We start from the raw sequence: 14,928 nt of genomic DNA on the forward strand, positions 1-14,928 counted from the left end.
GAGGAGGAAAGGAGAGGGAATTGCCACATGACATTTAAACTGCATTCCTACGCATTTATGCCAAAGAAATGAAGACAGATGTCCCCCCAGCTAGCTGCACCAGTGTTTCTAACAGCTTTATCAGAATCTGGAAACAGCCCAGATACTCTACAGCCGGTAAACAGCTAGGCAAACTGTGGTTTTCCTGTGTCACAGAATACTACTCTGCAATAAAAAGGGCCACACCATTAAAAAATGCAGCCATAATATGATAAAGAGCTATAGGAATCTCTAGGGAATTGAGAGAGCTGGCAGGGAGCCACACATAACAGGCTACCAAATGTCTGACTCCATTTACACAACTTACTTCAGATGCTGAAAGCAAGGATATGAAAGCCAGGCTCATGGTGGTCAAAGCCTTTAGGGGGTGGGGCTGTGGATATCATGAGGAGTGCGTGTAGGGGCAGATGTTCTGTGGCTCGACCAAGTGAAGGTCCACACTGAAATGACGAAACTGTGCTGTAGTTTCATAATGTTGATTGCACCCAGGGAAAGCCGGATGCAGTCTGTGCAGGACTGCTCTATGTTATTTTTCACAACTACATGTGAATCTAGAAAAGAAAAAAATTAAGCCCTTAAAATTTGTCTTTTATATTCAGTGATTAGAAAGTGTATGTTGTCTTCATTTCGGCACCATGCTCTTATCTTCAAACTCCTCAACTTTGTTCTGTTCCTGTTAAGTCTATGGTAGGAATGAGTTGGCAGGTAACGGGTTCCAGAATTTATTTCAAGGCAAAGCATGGTAGGCTATGCCCAAGCCGAACATGTGTCCTCTGTTGGTCTCCTCGTGTTTTAGCAGCCCAGGCCACACCACTGTTAGTGACAGCTTGCTTTCTTTCTCATCTCCAGGAAAGCCACTAGTGAAATCATCTCGAATGACTGTGGTCAACACAGAGAAGCCTACAGTTACAATGGATATTGGCGGGACCATCAGGACCATCCAAGGAGTGAATGTGACAATTAACTGCCAAGTGGCAGGTGAGGAATCCATTCCTGTGTTGACCTGTTCCAACATTGATAGAGCTTTGGGAGAGGCTGGGGAACACAAACATAAATTAGATACAAATTTTCCTCTCAGGGACTCCAGAGCTGAAACACAAACCTCATTCAGAAAGTGAAGGTGCTTTAGAAAGTTAGAGAGGGAAGGTTAATTCTGCCTAAGTCTGTGTGGACCAAAAGAGACATTAGGGTTTATTATCATCATCATCATCATCATCATCATCATCATCATCATCATCATCATTATTAGACAAATCATAGTTGTGTGTATTTATGGGGTACAGTGTCAAATAACACAGACTGATTAAACCAAGCTAATCAAAATTTTGTTTGCTTATGTACCCATTGCAGTAGTGTTTGTGGGTTTTGTTTGTTTGTTTGTGTTTGGGGTTTTGTAGTTGTTGTTAAGGCAGTCTAAGGCTGGCTTAGAACACACTATGTAGTTCAGGCTTCAAATCCAAGACTTTTCTCCAGCAGCCTTGTAAGTGCTAGGGTTGCAGCTGGGTGACATGCTAGGCTTATTTGTTTTGTTTTATTTTAATCTTAATTTTCCACACTAACAGAATGTGGGCATGCAAGGACTGGGGCAAGGTGGTCCAAGTAGAAAAAGAAAGCCAGTATGTGAATTTTCCTGAAAGCTAGAAAGCCAGCTGCTGTCCCGGAAATAACATGAGCTTAAATCTGAATGTGAAGGGCTTAAATCTTTACAAGGTGGATGGCAGTTAGATCGTGGGTGACCTTGGATGGCTGACCAAGGAGCCCAGACAGAGGAAAATAGAGAGCCATGCTGCCTCAGAGTTGGGGAGATGTCTCAGTGGGTAAGAAAACTGCTGCTATGCAAACACGAGGACCTGAGTTTGAACCCCCAACACCCATGGAAAAGCCAGGCATGGCTGCACATACTCCGGCACTAAGGGATGGAAACAAGTGGACCCTAACAGCTCACCTAGCCACAATGGTAAACTACAGCCTAAGCAAAAGACAAGCTCTCAAGAAATAAGGGGAAAAGCAGTAGAAGATACTTGATGTCTTCCTCTGGCCCCTGAATGCATGTCCTAGGTATGTATACCCTCACACACATGTGCACACATACATACAAGGAAGGAAAGGAAGACTTCCTCAGGAAGGAAGAAAAAAATGAGGAAGATGCTAGGAGATAGAAGCATTGACCATGCCCATATCAAAAGAGGTAATGTTATGAAAAACAGCCATCTGCCAAAACCAATCTACAAATTCGATGCAGTCCCAACCAAAATTTCAGGATCATTCTTCACAGAAATAGCAAAAAGAATCTTAAATTCTAAATAAAGAAATAAAGAGCAAGGGCAGTCAAAACCATACTGAACAAAAGAACAGTATTTCTGGAAGTTATCACTGTGCCCGATTTCAAGTAATACTACAGAGCCATAGCAATAAAAATATTGTGGTACCCGTACAAAAAGAGACACACTGATCAACTGAATAGAACTGAGGGCTCCGATATAAGCCCCCACTCCAAAAGACATCTGACTACTGAAAAAGAGCTCAAAAATACACAGAGAAAAGATAGCATCTTAAACAAACTGTGCTGAGAAAACTGGCTGTTACCATGAAAGCAAATGAAACTAGATCTTTTCTTCTCACCCTGCATAAAGCTCAACTCCAAAAAAATCAAGGACCTCAGCATAAGGCCTGAGGCCCTGAAACTGTCAGAGGAGAAAATGGGGTGAACACTTCAACAGGTAGAAGGACTTTCTAGTAGCTCAGGAAATAAGACCAACAACTGAGAAACGGGATCTCACGAAACCAAAAGGCTCTGTATAGCAAAGAAAACCATCAATCAAGTGAAGAGGCGGGCCACAGAACTGGAGAAAATCTTTGCCAGCTCTGTCTCCCCTAGCAGATTAATATTATATTATGCAAAGAGCTCATAAAACTATACATTAAGCAAACAAACTCAATCGAAAAGTTGGCCATGGTTCTGAAAAGGAATGCACATGTCTAATAACCATTTTGAGGTGTTCCACATCATTATTCATCAAACGGAAACTACTTTGAGATTTCACCCTATCTCAGTCAGAATGGCTATCATCAGGAAAGCAAATGACGGCAAAGGCTGGTGAAGATGTGGGGAAAGAGGAACCTTTGTCCATTGTTGGTGGGAACTTAAACCTAGAAGCCACTGTGGAAATCAGTGTGGATTTTCCTCAGAAAATACTAGAAGGAGATCTACTGCTTAGCCTAGCAGTACCCCCTCCTGGGTGTAAACTCGAAGAACTCTGTATCTTACTACAGAGGTATTTGCTCAAGCATTTCATTGCTGCGTTCTTCACGATAGCCAGAAAACTAAACAAGCCTGGATACCCATCCACTGATGGACGAAGAAAATGTGGCATATAGACACAGTGGAATTTTATACAACTGTCAAGAAAAAATGAAATTTTTAGGAAAAAAATGTATGGAGCCAGAAAAATTACATTGAGCAAGATAGCCCAGACTCAAATAGAAAAACGCTGTATGTTCTCTCTCAAGCACGGATCTTTAGATTTGCGTCCTAACCTGGAGTACCTGTAGAAGTAAGGAAGTTGGAGAGGGGGCGGTGGGATGGGTCTGAAAGTAGATGAAACAACAGAACATAGATGATGTGAAAACAGTGGAAACATTAGGAGTAGAGAGCTTAAGCAGGGATAGGGAAGGCAGAGGAAGAAGAAAGGACCGTTGGCCAAAACTGAGATTGTATGTCAACGCAATATGGAAGCTTACTACTGCGTAAGCCAATTAAAAAACTGTAGGTTGAGAGAAAGAGAGTGGCAGGGGAGTGCTTCTGAATGATGCTGTTCCTGAAAGACCAGAGTTACTAAACAAAAACTCCAGAGTCGAGTTAAAGTTATCTCCTTAGGAGTCAGTCAGGGAAGCTCCAAAGGCCCCCAACCAGCCAAACCCTTGCCTTTCTTCCTGGTTGCCACCGGAACTAGTTGATAAGACCCTGTTGCTAAAGATACCACGTATCTTCATTACAGTGTACACAGAAATCATGCTGGAAATGTTCTAGAACCAAGAACTTTCAGGCCGGTGCATGGGGGGAGAAAAAGGTGGTGACCTTTGGAGGGGTCAAAAAACCCTTTCACAAGGTCGCCTAAGACCATCAGCATGTCAGATATTTACATTACAATTCACAAGAGTAGCAAAATTAGAGTTATGAAGTAGCAACGAAATAATTTGGGGGTTGGGGGTCAACACCACATGAGGAACTGTATTAAAGGATTGCAGCATTAGGAAGGTTGAGAACCACTGAATGAGACATTTGAAAGAGATCATGAAAGCCAGATGCCAAGTCAGGAAGAAGGTGGTTGAAGCTAGGACATGAAAACAATGCTTTGCCCCACTGTAGTGGCAATCAAGACCCAGTCCCCTAGACCTTATCCAGAAGTTCAGCTGATTGCCTTTGCCTAGCTATGAGGTTAGAGTTGGGTTTTATTGGGGGGGGGGGTGGAGAAGAGCATGCATGTGTAGAAGCCAAAAGCTGACATTGTTTAGTCACTCTCCACCTTAACTGTTGAGGCAGACTTACTCTGCATTTGGCTACAGATCCCTGGAGCTCAGTGGCCAGCCAGTCTAGCTGAAACAACATTACCCACAGAACCATGTCTGTTAATCCCAATTAAAACTAAATCCCTCTTTGTGCCTCAGTCATTATGCCTCTTATTAAGTCATACATTTACTCAAAGTAATTGAGGGAAATCCCAGTTTTGATATAATTAACAGCAGGGAAATGATTCCCACTACCTTTCTAGCCAGTGTTCTGACAACACTGCTAAATGTGACATGGCTCAGGAACTGCCTATATTTAACTGTCCCTCTCTTACTCCTCATCATCTCCACTGTGTCTCTAATTGGGGGCTCAGTGGCCTTCCAACTGGTTGGATAAGATTCACTACCCTTAGTAATATCATCAGTGGCTGGCAATACTTTAGACCTAACAATCCAGGCCGTTGTAAGAGACAGAGGAGTGACTCCATAAAGGCTGCTTGAAGAAAGGCTGTCTGTCAAGTTTGTTTGCAACTCTCATCGACAGTATCTTATTGAGTATCTAATCTAGGTTAGATCAGAGGTCTCCTAATCCAAGGATACACAGATGGCAAGATTAACCAGGAAGCTCGCCATCTGGGGAGAAAAGAGGTTAAGAAACACATAACAAAACAGTCCCATATAGGGAGAGTCATTATTTCCATATTCAAGAATAGCAGGGTGTTTTTGACAATTGAGGAAATACAGAAAAACTAAGAGAATGTGCTCATAGTTCCCCTCAAACTGCCCCATGATGGACGTTTCAATATGGTCCCTTCATCACTGCATTCCCTCTTCTTTCTTTTCCACTCCCTAATTAACATTTGTCTGTCATGAGCCTAATTTTAAAGTATATATAAAAGTCTATTTAAAGAACATATCATGCTTTACCTAGACTGCCTAACATCCTCACATATTTGAGCCATTAGCAGTTTCTCATTAAAGAATTTTTCTCCACATGTGCTCTCAACTTGTAAAATGCAGCCTCAGACATTCTTCCCAACCCTTCTGCATTAAAAAAAAAAAAAAATCAGCAGTGAGTAATGGGGCTGCTTCTTCTCCTTCTCCTCCTCCTCCAAAAGTGATCCAACCCACTCTTTCAGAAAACTAAGGAAATGATCGAAGATCAGTGGAGGAAACTGTGTGCAAATGGCCCGAGGCAGAAAGAGCATGTTGCATTTGACAGTGTGAACTCTGGATGGGGTGTGAGATCTGGTTGAAGAAGAACCACAGCTGGCAGGGGCAGAGAGAAGGAAGTCAGGCTGGGCCGGAAGAAGCCGGCACAGACTAGATCTACAAATGCCCGTAGATTATTCTACAGTTCAAGTTTGGGTCCTAAAAGCAAGGGTTTTTTGATCCTAAATGCTTCTGAAGGCTTTGATGATATAATACAACTAGAGGTGTAGACATGAGTGGTTCGGGAGCCAGCTATGAGTGCAGCAGTCGGGGTAGGTTAGATTGTAGTGTAAAGTAAATCCTACTATTCCCTAGTGTCTAATGGTTCAGATACAGTTTAGATTGGAAGGACTTTCTGAAGAATTTACAGTGTTCGGCTAGAAGGCATGTGCCCTCACTAAATCATTCAGGGTTGTGGGGTGCTAGGCTTTCATTCTGTGGAACGTCTAAGGTATCCCCGGATGGACTCTCTCTCCTGTGAACCAGACCCAGGGAAGAGGGTGAAAGATAGAGCCGAGAAAGCTTTTGAGGGCCATAACGAAGGAAGCCACTAATACTTTTACTTACCTTAGTCTATGGACATTTACAATTATGAGAAATACTGGGAAATACCCTCCTGGAGTACTCATAAAAAAGAATAAAAAGGTTTGGGGAAGGACTACCAGTGTCTGCTATGGTTCATGAGGAAGAGTATGAAAAGGAAGCTGAAAGTCTCTTGCAGAGACCGGTGTGGTTCCTTAAACTTGTCACCAAAACTAACATTTGAATTACTGTATCCATTCTCTTTCCTTGTACCAAGCCAACCCCCACCCCTCACTCCTCACACACACCCTCAGAAACTTCAAGAACATATCATGTAAAAGTACACCTTTGGACGCCCCACCTCAAGGTGCTGACAAGCTGCCACGGTGCAAGCAGCCCTCCAAGTATAACAAATGGTCCAGTTAGCAAGAATATCCTGTCTGGGATATTAAAGAAGAAAGGGATATTATAGCATCACGCTTCCTGGCAGCTCAGTGGAGATTAAAGGCACTAATCCTTATAATCGGGTCCCGTTACCAGCCATTCTGACTAGACCCATTTATTGATCCTTCCAAGGGAGAACACTGGGTTGCTGTTAAGAAATGCCACAGGGGGATAAAGCAGACACAGGTTGGTTTGCGTCCCCTTTGTAGACACAAGTAAGTGCCAGAAATTCAGTGTGGAGCCTGGACACATGACTGGTCAACAGAAGTAAAGCTCCAGGCTGCACCCTGTGGCAGTGTTTTCTGCCGTTTCTCAGACAACTCTCTGTAGTTTGTACTGGCATGGTATAACATGAATGGGAGAGAGTTTCCAAAACATGACTGAACTTTCCAACAACAGATAGCTAATTTAGCTCTTCTGGCTTCTAGAAGTCCCACTCCTCACACCAGTTTTGGTACTGCAGTGGCCACAAAAAAAAAATATATATATATATATATACATATATATATATACACATACATATATATACATATATATATACATGATATAACCATATATAAAAATCTAACAGTTTAGAAATCACAACAAAGGGTTGCAGACTCAGTGGTAGAGCACTTGCCTAGCAAATACAAGGTCCTGGGTTTGATCTGCAGCTCTGGGGGAAAAAAAAACTAAAAAAGACAATAACAAAATAAAAAATAAAAAACACAATAACTAGAAATCACAGCAAGGCACATCTGAAGAAGCAGTCTGGTATGATAACAGGCTGTGGGGTAGACTTGTTGAGAAAGGGCTTCCTCACATTGAAGGTGTCTCCATTTAGATCTCCACCCTGAGACTGGTAGGTTAGTGACTAACCCAGAGACTCGTGGATCATCATTCAAGGACCCAAACTAATGTGACTATGGGCACGTTTATGTGATATGTGTATGTGTGTATATGCATGTACTCATGTGTAGGTATATCTTAGGAGGCCAGAAATTGATGGTTGGTAGATTCCTCAATTGGTCCTTTTCCATATATATTGAGGTAGGGTCTTTCCCTAAGCCTGGAGCCCAAAAACTTGATAGACCAGCTGGCCAGTTTGCTCTGAAGATCAGCTGTCTCCATTTCCCAAACTCTGGAATTACAGACAAGCTGCCACACCCACCCTGCCATTTACATGGGTACTGGGGACCCCAGCTCCAGATCTCAAGCTGTACAATCACTTTACCACTGAGCTATCTCCCCAGAAGTATTACTCTCTTCAAGACCCACTTTTCTCCATTATATAATGGAGTTGTGATTAGTAAATGCCCTGTTGAGATCATTATGGAAAGTGAGTGTTTACATATCTGTAATGTGAGTGCTTAGTATAATTTTTAATGACTTCAGTGGACTATTTTTTCACAGCTTATTACACTTCAAGTGTCAAGGCATTCTGGACAACAGGACTAGGTTAGTGTATCTGGTACCCTTCCAAGTATTTGTTGGCATACCTAGGGGCTAATGAGACTCTCCAAAGCAGAGTTGCCATCTCTTAATGGGGAAAGGAGACTGGCTCTCTAGTGACTGCTTGTTTTACTTCCATATTCTTTGTTCATAATGTCAAAATCAATCCTGGAAGGGCTGGTTGTCACTCCAGATATAGTGTCCTTTTCTGCCCTAAGGTTCACATCCCAGATGAGAAATTCCCTCAACTGTGACAGCAGCAAGAATCCATTGACAAGCTCATGATACAGGTCTCTTCAAGAGTGAGCCTGAGGAGAGTCTGCTACTAAACAGACCAGAGAAAGGTTTCCATAAAATCGTCTTCTCCTTGGGAGTGCATTGTAAAGACCGGAAATGACTTCCCTGCCCATCCCTATTCTGAACACTTCCATTTCCCCCATGAGGCCTCTGATCTTACTGGAGAAATCATCCCATCCAGGGTATGCCCAGTCTTGCCCTCATAGAGAAGCCTGACTTCATGAGTCACCAAGCAAGGAATAATACAGGGAACAGGAAAGTTTCAGTTAGTTCCCAGAAAAGTAAAAAATAGCTCCCTGACCCCTCTAATCCCTGGCTTCTTTGCCTTTCCCTCCTCTCTCTCCTTCCTCTGTCATGTATCTGTTCTCCTCTCTGCATCTCTTGGCCAAGGGTGTCATGCCATAGGAACAGCTATAGACACACATCTAGAAACGTAAGTTCCAGGTCCTCAGGGCAGCCATGGGGGTGCTCACTCCTCTGTTCTCCTGAGTGGCACTCCCTCTGGATCAGATGAAAGGCTCATGCCATCTGATTCCCTTGCTCCTCTTGTCTTTCTCCAAAACATCCTTTAGTTCCCACTGGGGACCACGAGGAAGATGCCACTACTAAGTGCTACATGGAAGCAATTCAGTGCAGGAAGAGTGAACCCTCATAGAAATAATTTATTAGACCTAATTTTCTCATATGCTTTTGAGAGAGAACTGGATTTTTTTTCCCCCCTTCAACTCCTTTTCAGGGGTTTTCCAATAAAAAAAAATTGAATGTAAAATTTCGAGCTCCGGGTTCAAAGGCCCAGCTGGCACGGGCAGACATCGTGATGCGCTTGCTCGCCCTAGTGGTGCTACAATGGAAACTCTGCTCTTCTGCCTCTCACCTGTATCTTTTCTCAAGGTGTGTCTAGAGATGCCCTCAGCATCTCTCCTGTAGACTCAGGCCCTATATCACTGAGCTGAATTGCTGTATGTCTTTCCCTGGGGTGACAAGGCTTCAGCAGCCAAAACAGAACTTCCTCCCATTAACCCTACTTTTTCTGGGCAATTAAGGCAAATAGTGGGTGCACAGGTCAATCCTTGAAGGGCTTAGAAGCCCGTCCTTGTAAGCTGTCTGTTCAAGACAACGCTGCCTTGTCCTGAGGACAAAGTCTAGCCCTGGCTCTGGGAACTCATTAGACTAAAAGTCTTAGTCTTTGGCTTTTCTTGGCAATGACCCCATTTTCCAGTATTTGACATTCTAAACATTACTTGCATGCTTGCTGAAGAGTTCTATGAGCAAATAGGGCTGGGCAGCAGGCTGCTTGGTATTAGAGATGAAGCTTCTGCTGCCTAGAAGCCTGGCATTCAGCAGCCTAGACCTTCAGTCTCTCAGCGCTGTCAGAGTCTATCCTCTTGTGGAACCTCTTCAGAAAGCCACTTAGGAACTCTTGTCACAAACTGAGGACTGCTTACCTGAATATCCACCTCAAGGAAACTTCCTGAGCAGTCTAGGTTGTACCTAGAGTACAGCATCGGGCTTCCAAGAAAGGGCACCCATCCCGTGAATATACCCAATCTCCCTGAAGCTCACAGACAAAATATCAGAATGGACTGTGAAAAAGCAGGGGCCTGTCCTTTGGTCCATTTTCTCTCCTGCTACTGATGTCTCCACTTTATGTTCTCTTGATTTGAGAAGATATCCTTTGATGTGGTCACCTTTCTGACATTAAAACAATACACACAAGATATCAACTCCTAAAGAGAAAGTTTCTGTTGACTCACAGTTTTGGAGGCATCAGTCTGTTACCAACTGGCTTGTTACATTGAGGCTGAATTCTGTAGATACATAATAGATCACAGCATAGGTGTGTAGAAGAATAAAACCATACACCTCAGGGCCAGGAAGCAAAAGAATAAAGAAGGGCCTGGGGTCCCGTGATCCCTCCACAAATGTACTCCCCCAACAGACAATCTACTATGCCCCACTTCTTAGGAGTTCTGCCAACCAGAAAACTGTGCCTGGGGAAACACTGGATTTGTGAGGACACTCAAAATCCAAATAACAGAAGCCTGAGAGATGGCTCAGTGGTTAAGATTGTATACTGCTCTCACAGAGGACATGTGTTAGGTTCCTAGCGCCCATTTCAGGGAGCTCACAACTACCTGTTACTCCAGCTCCAGAAGATTTGATGCCTCTGGCCTCCCTCTGTAGGCACCTGCACTGACATGCATATCTCTACACACAGATGAACACGCATGCATATAAACTTTCATAAAAACATAAACCATGGCAGCCTGAAAAATAAAAGTATGTTTCCTAGCAGCTTCTATTTGTCTGGATCAAACATCTATTTTGCTGTTTCATATCTTGGCTTTATTTTTAATGCAACGTCTCTACAAAAAGAAAAAAGCCAAAAGGTGCCAAGAGAGCACAACACAACCAAGCATCTCCAGGTCAAGAACTAGTATGGCCAAAGACCCAGACTCTGGGTCCCTCTCCATGTCACAACCTTCTGTATTCACTCCACTCCTCAGAAGAACCATGCCTCCTCCTACCTACTAACAACATTAATCAATGCTACCTGGTCTTTCTGTTTATTAAAATATTATTACATAACTTCTTCCTTCCCCATCTTCCCTCCAATCCTTCCCATGTGCCTCCCCCACCTTCCCCTATCTATGTTCCTCTCAATCTATGCAATGTTGCTTGTATGTATATGACTTCTGGGCTGGCCATTTGGTATTGGATAAGCAGTTTAGGTGATCTTCCCTAGGGAGGACTATTTCTCCTGATCTCAGCATTCCTTAGTTACCTATAGTTCTTTGTATAAGGTTGAGGCCCCATGAAATTCCCCTTTCCATGTTGGCATGTCTATTGGTGTGGTTCTTCCTCAGGCCTTATTAAACAGCTATGTTGATGAGACCTCACAGTCTACCAGTTTTTGTATATCACTTATGGACATGAAATCAGACAGGATATATTCCTATATCTGGCTTTTCTTACTGAGCATTCTGTTTGCCTCACTTAGTTGTAGGACCTTCATTTTTATGAGGTTTACACATTTAGTTTTTCTATTTTATGTTTTCTCCAAAGAACTTGAATACTCTTGTAACTTGGCAAGTGCCCTTTGCCAGCTGCCACTGTTTCCTCCCCACTCAACTGGCCTCCCTCCCCCTTCCTGCCTCATCTCTAGAAGTCTTAAAAAGCAAAAGCTCTAGAGACAGCAAGAAATCCAAGGTGGTATTTGGTTTGGCTGAAGGTTGGTAGAAGACGCCCAGGCAGATGCTTCCTGCAGAGTGGGGTGGGCTGGCCAGAAGCTCTAAATGTCCTGAGTTCATCTGAACGTTTGTCTGACAAGCATATTTTTGTCTTCCTAGGTGTGCCTGAAGCTGAAGTCACTTGGTTCAGAAATAAAACCAAATTGGGGGCCTCCCACCATCTGCACGAGGGCTCCTTGCTGCTCACAAATGTGTCCTTCTCTGATCAGGGCCTGTATTCCTGCAGGGCAGCCAATCTTCATGGAGAGCTGACAGAGAACACACAGCTCCTGATTCTAGGTAAAAACTTCTCAAAACCATGGCCTCAGTTGGGCCATGGGTGGTGACCAACCCACCCTCTGCCTCTTATTTTACCTTACTGCTTAAGAACATAGAACAAATTCAGTGTCCCTTCATTCACTCCTGCCACAATCAGCCCTTCCAACAGAAAATAGAAAGTGTGGGGCCAGACTAGACAAAGCTGAATGTGAAACCTGGCTCCACCTCTTGTGATGTCACCTTTGTGGCATTGGGTGTTATTCACCTTTTTAAACCTTAGATGCTGTTGTCTACAAGAAACCTGACAACTGAGGATTGCCCACGTTGCTGAGGAAATCAGGGTCATCAAATGGAGATGGCAGAAGAAAATTATTTTTAATTCCCATGTTAGGCCTTTCTTTGAAGAACATATGAAAAACATGGATTAAAAATTTTATATGTGTAAAAAAATATTTTCCATCCATTTCCAGGTAGTGTTTAGTCTGCCTAAAATCTTCACATGCATGTCCCAGGCATAAGAACTCCTTATTAAAAAGCCTGTCACAGGTCCTGGTGTAAAATAACCATTTACATAGAAGGTCTCTACAAATAAGGGTGCTCCATGATGTCTCCCCAGGGTGGGGTAGGCTGTCTCGCAGGCTACACCTCCTTTTCCCTACTTCTGCTTCCTGTTCACTGGGGGTGGTGGGTGAGATGGACACTTCTAGGTGGGGTCGTGCCCTTTTAAAAGAGAGCAATAATTAAGGCCTGTATCCTGAGTCTCTCACAGAGAGAAGGCTTTCATTCTAGGGGAAGGGGGAGCAAGATGTGAGAACTAATAATTCCGTGCCACACATCTATACATGAACATACACTGTGGACTCAGGCTTGGATTTGCCCAGCCACCGCTGATGATACACCCTCACCCCCGCCCACCCAGATTTCGACGGCCCAGCTGCGGTTTCATCTCACTGGTGGCTGCCTAAAGCTGCAGACTTCATAGGAAGCCACAGAAAGTTGGCTCAGAGGCGAGAAGGATGTCATTTGTTTTCCACTGGGTTTCATCAACCGAGCTGTTATTCTAGGGTCACGCTGAGTGATAGTACTCACTGGTGGGACTTTTCTCCCCAGTAACCCTTCCTTGTTGTCTCTGCTAACAGAGATGGAAGCCCAGGATTGCTACTGTGGTATCAGCAATGAAGTGTTTTATCAATTCTTACTGCACTCCAAATAGAGTATGACTATGAATACAGTGGAGGAGCATGACTCCTTTCCCATTTTAATCAAACATCCCAGAAGGAAACAGTCACTGTTCAGAGGCTCTGACAGGCATTTCATTAAAGCAAATGTCAACGTGGGGATATCACTTCTTCTTGTCATCGGTGATAATATGGTTTAATTTTAAAGGGGGAAATTTTGTATGCCAAACTGAAATGTCATGCCAAGTCCTGTGATGTAATGTAGTGCAAAAGCTCAACATGGAATGATGTGGGCATTCATTCCTTCATTCATGTAGTCAGGGGATAGATATTTGTGGATACTGCTAGAGTTTTAGGATAAAAAAAGGAGTGGGTATGTGCTCCTGGAGATTTTACATTTCCCCTGAGAAGATAAAATAGGCGCGCGCGCGCACACACACACACAGAGAATTGCCATAGAAGCTTTAGGAATATAAGCAGGGGCTGACATTTGACCCAAGGAGAATAGATTGTCTCTCAGATGAGACTAGCCTTCCCCTTTTGCTCTTAATAAATAGAGGAGGAGGAGATGAGTAAAGACACTTTGATGGTGGCTGTTCACTCAGAGAGATCTTTCTAGCGAGGCAGCTGAGCCCCAGTAGACTAAGTACTCACCTAAGTGGCACAGCCGTAATTCAAACTACATAGTTCAAATATTCATATTCCTGAATATGAGCACGTTTCTCCTGTGAAAAGGGTCGAGGGCGCTCCCTTTCTTATGTAATACATAGTTTCACGTTCACCATTGTCTTCTTTTTATGGCGTCTCCGGCAAAGGCAGGAAGGTGAGAAGGTTGTTTCTGAAGTAGACACCACCAACACTTGTTTAAGTACATAGCTAACAGGTGCTAACAAAATGCACGGTTAGGGGCCTGTCCAAACCTACCGCTGAAGACTGCAGCTCTAACTCCATGGAAGATTTCAAATGACACCCCCCAGTGACCCCTGCCTAACCGTTTTATCTGGGTCCTACTTGGGCATAAGAATTAGGCCATAAAGTAAATCAACCTCACAACTAGATTGTCTCTCACTGAAAAAGGCACTTGTACAAATCCCTCTAAATGAACTCTTGAATAGTATTCTATCTGTGAGGACAGTTACAAATTGCCTCATTCCTAAGGATATTATGAGTTAAGTAAAAAATTGGTTGAAAACTACTTATCTCACAACTTGGCGTATAGTAAATGCTAAAATTGTCCTTTAAAAAAAATATCATCTCTGTAACATGTTTCAATTTATCTACATTGTTAGAAACACCCAGTGGTGCTGTGCTTTAAAGGGGTATAAAGTGAGGACTCCTGAAAGTCACAGGCCTGGTTCTTATTACAGACCTTGTTATTTCAGGCATCAACTATTAAGTTTGAAATTCAGACTCACCTTCATAGGTATACCTTCTCTATAGGAAAAAAAAAAAAAAAACTGAGGTTACAAGACAATTGCAGCAATGTCTGTCATACACACACAGGGGGGATATGCCTATCCTCTCTCCCGGTTAATATAGCCTGTATGATCAACCTTCTGATTCACCATCTGTCTTCTCCCAGATCCCCCTCAAGTCCCCACACAGTTGGAAGACATCAAGGCCTTGCTCTTAGCCACTGGACCGAACCTTCCTTCAGTGCTGATGTCTCCTCTGGGAACACAGCTGGTCCTGGATCCTGGGAATTCCGCTCTCCTTGGTGAGTCCAACCCTCTGAAACATTGGGCAAAAATCCAGGGCTGGACAGGATTTATGGATGGGTGACTGCC

The 14,928-nt window shown here is 43.4% G+C and overlaps 1 protein-coding gene across 6 annotated transcripts in view; it reads left to right on the forward strand.

Annotated features, from left to right (window-relative positions):
- Nucleotides 1-14,928, forward strand: part of Adamtsl1 (ADAMTS like 1) — a 904,412-nt gene that overhangs the window by 847,091 nt on the left and 42,393 nt on the right. For all 6 annotated transcript variants that reach the window (XM_060365805.1, XM_060365807.1, XM_060365806.1 and 3 more), the window contains 3 exons: nucleotides 889-1,017; nucleotides 11,805-11,984; nucleotides 14,724-14,858. In XM_060365805.1, the coding sequence (XP_060221788.1) occupies nucleotides 889-1,017; nucleotides 11,805-11,984; nucleotides 14,724-14,858 (444 nt within the window). The remainder of the gene's footprint in view (nucleotides 1-888; nucleotides 1,018-11,804; nucleotides 11,985-14,723; nucleotides 14,859-14,928) is intronic.

The sequence above is a fragment of the Meriones unguiculatus genome, chromosome 12 (assembly GCF_030254825.1).
Source record: "Meriones unguiculatus strain TT.TT164.6M chromosome 12, Bangor_MerUng_6.1, whole genome shotgun sequence".
Lineage (NCBI taxonomy): Eukaryota > Metazoa > Chordata > Mammalia > Rodentia > Muridae > Meriones > Meriones unguiculatus.